Source organism: Larus michahellis, chromosome 10 (genome assembly GCF_964199755.1).
Source record: "Larus michahellis chromosome 10, bLarMic1.1, whole genome shotgun sequence".
Lineage (NCBI taxonomy): Eukaryota > Metazoa > Chordata > Aves > Charadriiformes > Laridae > Larus > Larus michahellis.
Window position 1 is genome coordinate 6089149 of NC_133905.1, and position 7935 is coordinate 6097083.

At 43.4% G+C, this 7935-nt stretch overlaps 1 protein-coding gene across 7 annotated transcripts in view; it reads right to left on the bottom strand.

Moving 5' to 3' along the window:
* The window catches only part of ARIH2 (ariadne RBR E3 ubiquitin protein ligase 2), a 32873-nt gene that overhangs the window by 24332 nt on the left and 606 nt on the right, over nucleotides 1-7935 (bottom strand). Inside the window, exons 2-4 of one of the 7 annotated variants that reach the window (XM_074603094.1) lie at nucleotides 6011-6271; nucleotides 4635-4736; nucleotides 3749-4095 (exon numbers count right to left, since the gene is read on the bottom strand). The exons of 2 other annotated variants lie outside the window; for them this stretch is intronic. In XM_074603094.1, the coding sequence (XP_074459195.1) occupies nucleotides 3749-3997 (249 nt within the window). In that variant the 5' untranslated portion in view covers nucleotides 3998-4095; nucleotides 4635-4736; nucleotides 6011-6271. Of the gene's footprint in view, nucleotides 1-3748; nucleotides 4096-4634; nucleotides 4737-6010; nucleotides 6272-7490; nucleotides 7852-7935 lie in introns of those variants that run through there. 4 more of the 7 variants (XM_074603093.1, XM_074603091.1, XM_074603092.1 and 1 more) reach the window with 4 other exon arrangements.

The following is a 7935-nucleotide window of genomic DNA, read 5'->3' on the forward strand; positions in this document are numbered from 1 at the left end:
CTCATCTCTGAAACAGAGAAACTACTGCCAGTTCTTTGGAACACCACAGATATTCCAGACTCGTACGGGGACCCTCAGCAGAGCCAGGAAGTGTCATTCACAAACAAAAACAATATGACATCATCACACACTTAATTGCTCGCCAGTGACAGGGTCAACTTTGTTTGTACAACTGTTGAGCATGGTACTGTTTGCGTGCATGGACTGATACTGCCACTCCAGGACCCGCAGTCACTCAATGGCGACTTGACAGAGTTACCTTGAAAACAAACTTACTACTATACAATTTTAATTCATTATTTTTGAAAGATACTGGATTTTATAATTACATCTACTTTTTAAAAAGAACTGTTGTAAATTCCTCAGCTGGTCTGCAGGGAACAGACGCTATTCTGCTTTGAAGAGTGTTGCCCTTAACAAGCGTTGCGTGTTGGTCAAGGGACCTTTTGGGGAATTAAAAGTGATCTGCTTCAACTCACAGGCCTTTTGGTCAGAGAATCACAGTTTTGGATAATACCAGTGCCAGATTTTCTTCTGGCACGTTTCAACACAGATAGCCAGTCCTAGTTTTAGTCAGAGCGTTAACGGAACCCTCCACAAACAGACCTCCAGATTAACAGCACTAACCAAGGAGCAAACATTTCCTCTTCTTTTTCCTGGAAAGCAAGGATCCACACACAGTCCTTATTAAAACCAAAGTGAGAAGAAACTTTCAAAGTACCACTTACACAGTCCCTCTAGCTCCAGTATGGTTCCGGGACAACCCCTACTGTAGCTGCAGGCCCAGCACACAGCACAGCTGGTTGTATCTACTACAACCTCGTTTGTACTAATTTTTCTATTCAGAATTACCAACTCGATAAAAAGCAAGTCAGAAGAATTCAAGGTACAGTTTCCTATGACAGTAAGAGACACAAGGGCATACATCTAGCTGCACGCCAGGTTTCATGCTTTCATCAGACTTAAGATTTTAACCCATTTTAAAACCAAACCAAGCATTTTGTTGAAGAGGCCGTCTTCTCTTCTGATGTTGCCTTCAAACTTTTAAACATATGCAGGGTGCTTGCACTGGACCTGACATTAGCCGGCCAGTGCAAGGTTTGTTCAGTTATCTGATCAGCTTCAGTAGAAGCAAGAAGGTGGTCAGCTGTATCTAACGAGGAATGAAAAAAGGTACCCAAGAGGGTTTCCAAGGAAGATCAACCTGAATACTTGTCTCTGGTCTTAAAAGTTTGTTGACAACATGTCACTGAGAAAGACCACGCTGAACACACACCCCTCCCAATTTAACCTTCAGAAAGTGAATCACCTAATGACAATACACAGTGGCAGAACATTCAAACAGGGCTTTGAGCCCATTTATTGCATTCATTTTTTTCTTTGCTTTAGGGAATTGTATTAGTCTATTCATTTCGTGTGATAGCAAATTGCTCAGATACCATGTCACGCATTGCCTTCAAAATCGAATCTCCTAAAGGCAGTCTTTAATTTACCACCTTCTTGCCCTGTCAGGGACAACCACTCCGCCTTAAATAGGAGCTAATGCCGAAAAGCGCTACATAACCACTAGCTATCACAAGGGAAAGAAGCTGAAATCAACAAAATGAACTAGCATGCTCCAAAAGAACAATCACCACTATCCAAAACACCCAAGACATTATGAAAGTTAGTCTTCAAAAGAAAAAAAGAAAAAGGTTTTAGAGCTCAAGCAAATTAGAGGAAAGAAGTTAACACAGTTCTTGCAAAAGTCCGTGCGTCCCTGTTTATTCATATCCATTTAGTCAATGGAAAATAAGGATAACAAATAGTTCAACATGTTCTATTCAGTTTCCTTCTTCTCCATGCTTGCTAATGCAACGCAAATTCTTTCCATTTCAGTTTGTCTCAGAAAACTAGCAAAATGACAAGTTTCCTTGGGGGAAGAGAGGGGAAGGAAGAAACAGGGTTGCTGAAGTATTATGAGAAAGGATGCCAGGAAACGAAGAGCACATGCTGCAGATACACAACAGATTTCCAAGAAAAGTCCAATTCTTGCACCACCATTTCTAGCGAACAGAGAGTTCATGTGGCACTTCAAGAGCTAAAGGCTTAGAGTGTGTGGCTTACAAGATTGCAGTATTTCAGGTTTCTACCCAGTTTTATTATCATCTTCTCATGCACAACCCAAAATGTGTAGCACTTCTTTTTTAAGCAAATACACAGGCATACTCTTGATATAAAAGGAATCTAAAATGGTCTCTCTTGGGGTCATATTTGGGGCCAGATTCGAGCTAGCAGGTTGTTATTATCTGGTCAACTACAATATTTGCCCAATGAGACCTTCAGGATTCTTGGAAAACTTATTTTAACTTTGGAAGCCTTTAAAGACTAAATAAAGTATTGCTTTTGTTAATTTAATTCAAGGGAACAATATGGCAGGGGTCATCTTTTTAAAGCGTGCTCCATTTGAAGGCAAACAGCAAGGAGCAGAAAAGCCATTCTAAATCTTTACTTAATCGCTAAGAACCAAGAGCAACTGACAGCTGGATCAAAAGTGCTGACCAACTATTCTCATTTGTTCTTTTCTCTCCCCCCCACCCTTCCGTAGGGAACAGCAAGCATTCAGAACTGATCGAAGAAATCACAGACATGAGTTTGACAGTCAAGAAAGAGTAAAACTTCATTTTCTGAGGTGGTGAATGCTGGGAACAAGGACAAGAGATGGCAAAACTAGCTAGAGATGCAGCAAAAGGTATGGGTGCGCTTCAGAGCCTATTGTTTATAGGCTTTATGGTTACACTATTTCTGTAGGACACTCCAACGTGCAAATCAGCATCAAGAGATCTCATTTTTTTTAAATTAGCTTTGAATCAGACCAAATGTAAAGGAATCAAAATCTATCCAACATGGGTTTTTTATATACTGTGGTTACCCCTCCTGCTTTTGGGGTTTGTTTCAGAGAACAACAAGCTCTAGGAGACCTGTTACAAAGTAGATGCGTTGGTAATTTCAACCCGGTGTCAACTCCTAGAGCTTGGGAAACTGCTTTCCTTTGACCCACACTGGGACCGAAGCTCACTGGCAAGGCAGACAGGGAACCTCTCTTTATTACAAGTCTGCATGACAGTAATCAGTTGCACAAAGAGAAAGAAAACTTCACAAAAGTCTTATTGAGCATAACACCATGGAGCTGACTCTTCTGTGATGAATTAGTCACTACAAGAGCTGGCAACTTCATTGTACTTTAATTGCTGTCACTGCAACAGTAGGGTTAATACCTGGCATGACAGCTGATCTGTCTTTTTGAAAGTCTATGATTATTCTCTCAGAACCAACAAAGAAAGGTGGTTTTGTTAGAATTAGAGTTTTAGCATGTCTTCCTATCTGTCAGTTGTCTTCTCAAACACAAGTGTACCAATCTGCACCATTTATGATGTGGTTTGTTTCTTCTCTATCTATCCTCTTTGTACTGTGCTAATGTAAAGAGTTGTAACTCGGGAATTTTGGTCATGAAGCTCAGCTCTGTAAAAAAAAATAAATTGTAAGAATCAACATTCAAGTAAGGAAGATTTTTTCAGGCCCCAGAACCAGTATGCAACAATTTGAAACGTTTGAATCAGTTCTGAACCAGGGACCTTCAATGATGTTCCTCCAACCCCGCGTAACAGAAATATCACCACAGCTTTTATTTCAAACAGTATGCTCGGCATTTGCCCTTTCAATCACAGACTGATTTTACACCTGTGTTAATGCAAAAACCTTTCCTCACCTTTAACGTGGCAGCCAAGCTGGCCATGTGTTCATTCAGAGTGCTCTCCGACTCCTTGTAAGTCAGGCAGGTGAACTGATACTCCTCTGGATCAAAGGCATCTGCTCCCTGCTGCTCCACGTCGTTAGCTACCCCATCATAATAATCCTCAATATCCCCAGGATCCTCATCCTCTTCCTCCTCCTCGCAATTAGGGTCATAATCCTCTTCATTGCTGTCAGAGCCCTGGCTGTTCATGTCCACGGACATCTTAATGCCCTGTCAAACTGCAGACCAGGAAAGCAATTGCAGCTTCTTTTTCTCCTCCAAACTTTATCGTTCTTTTGATTTCATCTGAGCTCTGTCTCCTAAGGGGGGAAAAACAATTTTTTCTGTTGCCTAAGAAACTGTAAGAGAGGCCACGTCAACATCATCACACAGGTGATCAAACAGCCAGGAACGGACCGACCCAACAGCCCAGCTAAAGAAGATTCTGCTGTGCAGGTCCCTGGTTTGGATCCACTGTGACTCTTGCACCTGCAAAGCCAGGGCCACTCTTACAGGCACAGTCTAAAACCTTGGAGATCGGCTTATTACAGCACATTCTCGCACCCAGTGCAGGCCTCGAGACTTTTGATATTTGGCAAGTAGCTCCATAACCTTCACTACAGATCTTTTCAGAGATACAAGCAGATTTACGACATTAAGTTTTTACCAACAGCCTGAAGTGCTGCAGAAAAGCTTCATATCCGTTTCACCAACAGGAAAAAACCCAAACCCCTTAACTATGACCACAGTAGCAAGAAAGGCCACCTTTGAAGCCCTGTACAAGTTCATAGCGCTTCAGAGCCACAGCCATTAAGCAGGACTTTGAAAAATAAGAGAAGCAAGCAGATCTCTTACATACATCCAATTTAACAGTCTTCAATGCCGTCTCAAAAGTAATGGCGAAATTAGTTAATCCCTTTAAGTAGATTCTGCTGGATGTGATGTGGCTTGGGCCTTACGTCTGAGGGGGGAAATAAAAAAAAATTCTCTCATTTTATTACCTTCTCAATATACACTTATTACCTTCTGAATGTAGAAATTTATGCTCAAGTGTTGACAGCTGCTATTCACGAAGAATCAGAACAGCCAATTTATTTTAGATTCTCACTGGTATTGGATAATTCACCTATTTGACTTTACTTATCAGAACTACAAACCTTCTGCTCGTGTAACTAAACCAGCATGAATTCGAGATCTAAGAGGTTCAGCAGTAGAGCATGTATCAACCTTGAATAATGGTCATCTCCTATTTAGTCACAAATTTCCATTTAACTAAATAATTTAGTTTCAAGAGAGAATATATTAAATACAAAAGACTTAAAACAATGCTGCAACCAAATTTTACATATAAATATATATATATAAAATCAAAGCTATATTTTACACAAGCAGCATGTATTGGCTTTCTTACACGTTTGCATTTCGCATTACTATGCTGTTAACTCTGTTACACAAACATATTCCCACAGTATCCCAATTTGTAGCTACTGGGGAAACCATAAACAAGCTTTGAAAATCCTGACTTTAGAGTCCAGGAAATCTCAATTTTTCATTATTCTTCCTCAAGTTGTTTGTTTTCTGTTTCCAATAATCTGACCAGGCAGCACAGAGTAATCAGGAATGTGATGTACAATTAATTTGAGGGGCTGCAGTGATTTCAGCAGATACAAGCCTCCAGTGAGAGAGGATGAAGGCTAGGAGCTAATTACATTATCCCCTGAATTCTGGTCTCCATTCCTTTCATTTGCCTCTTGATTTCTTAGCTATCCACAACAGAAGTAGCACACAAATATTTCACAGGACTGCTTTCTGTAGGACTTCAGTGGAGCAGAGGCACCATCTCTGCGTATTGAAAGGAGATAAATATGAAATCTGATTTGACAGACACAAGGCAAACCTACGTTGTCCGTTCCTCCCTCCGTCTACCCTGCTTAGGGTTAACAATTCAGTTCTGGGCTTAATCTGAATCAACACTGATCTCTTGCGTAAAAGTAATGGAGATATCAATAGCCCAGTGTGCAACAGCTTCCTTCAGCCAACGTCAGAGCATCACAATGCCCAAGCGAGTCTCACCAGTCAGGAAACTTCTCAAACTCACGCAGATCATCCCACACACTAGAGACAAGAAAAAAAAAACCACCCCAAACACTGGGTCCATTTGCTAGCTCAACACATAGCGAGTCCTGTCCAAGCAATGAGATGTTTTTAGATGTTTAAGTAAAATAATGGGCCTACCCGGTAGCTCAGCAGTTACACACCAGGCGCTGGGGAGGAGGCTCAGAAGAGCTCAGAGCCCTTTCATTGTGCCACTAACACACTTATTTGAACAAACAGAGGAACTGTTCGCGTGAGCAAATGCGATATATCAAGCAGAAAACAGTCTGCAGCCCAGACGACTTTTGTGACTCTTCTCACAACATTGTCAGAAAGAGCTCCCTTCCGGCATAACTGACCGTCAGACGGACATGCGTGGAGAGGAAGACTAAGGTAGAAGCTCTGTGGACAAAACAAAGCAGGATACTAGGAAAATGAGGAACAGAGCTCGCCTCAGCTAATGCTCAGGCTAATGCCCTCATGACCCAACTCTCTGAATACAAACTAAGACAAGACACAGCTAATACTTGATAATACCAGTTTTTAAGACAATAAAGACGTTAAGCTCAAAAAAACAAGGTAAAAAACCCAACAGTATTTATATTATATAATTACCATAATCCCAAAAATCAGATTATAAAATTTTAAACCGTATTTAGATCGCTTTCCTGCCCAAGGGAGGATGAGGTCCTTCTTTACCACCTTCATCCAAAATACTCCGTCACTTTCACTATCACTGATACCGTTTAATCTCCTCTCTTCGTCCAGCCTCCTTGCAGGAACTCATAAACACACCCACCCCTGCGCTCTGCTGCCCATCGGCTCCGACGGAGATGACCTCTTGCTGACTCCTGCTTTGCAATATAATTCTTGTTAACAAGGTCTCTTGAAACAAAACACCTTCAAACATGCCACCATCAGTCTCTCTCTGACCTCACCACCCTCAGACGCAGTAAATTACGTTATCCCACCTCATACCTTTTCCTACTACATCATTCTTATATCCTTTCTTGCCCTCTGTACCTACCTCTGGGATTTCTCTAGTGTGTGCTTTGTAGGATACTCCTATGTTTTCTGTTGATATTTCACAGACATTTGAGACGAATTTTTCTTCTCACCTCTTTATTGATAATTGTGAAACAGAGAAAGTCTAACTCGAGTCTGCCTCCTGAACTACTTATCCACGTAAACTTCAAACAGACTGATGCCCTCCTTGCTCTGCAACCATCTCTAACCCCAACTCCACGCTTGCTATCAACGTTAATCGCACCTTTGTCTATGTCACTCAAACCTGTAACCCGTGGATCACCCTCAGTTGCTTCTTCACACATGCAGCACACATACCTTGCCATTTCCTTTTCCACTGAGGTTTCTGATCGGGTTCTTTTCATCCCAAGAGTGAGAAATTAGAACATCCCCCATCCTCTTCTCCACAGATGACTCTGCAGAGACCTCCTTGCAGCCATACCACTCGTCCCCCGTGAAGCTGCGTGCTCTCCTCCCACCTCCCAGTCTTTGTTCACACTATCGCGACTCCCTCGTCCTTCCCAACTCACCCAGTCCGTTTCATTCTTGCCCTTTCTAATCTACCATCACTTTTAACAAGTTATTTTACGCATACCTATGGAAGCCTTCCTTCCACGGGCTCGGGCAGAAAGGTACCCGGTACCTTTAAATTACGTCAAATCCATTTCTTTTGTCACTCGGGTCAGGCTGAATCCTGCACTTGTCCCGCACGGCCGGAACACCGCGTACTTGAGGGAGGAAAGCCCAGGAGAACGCGGGAGCGAAGGGAACTGTGGAGGGAGAGCCCGGGGGGCGGCGGGGAGCGGGGGGCACCGGCCTGAGCGCTCACGGGCTGCGGCTTCTCCCCCGGGGCGGCCCGACCCGGGCACCGTCTGCGGGGCGGAGCGCCGCCGGCCGCTGAACTCGGCGGAACTTACAGAGAAGGGGCACTGCGTCCCTCCCGCCGGGCTCGCTCCGCCCCGGGCCCCGCCGCCTCCCGCTGAGGGACACGGGGCCCGGCAGGCGGCGGCGGCGCTCACCGGGCCCCCCCGGCTCCCCGC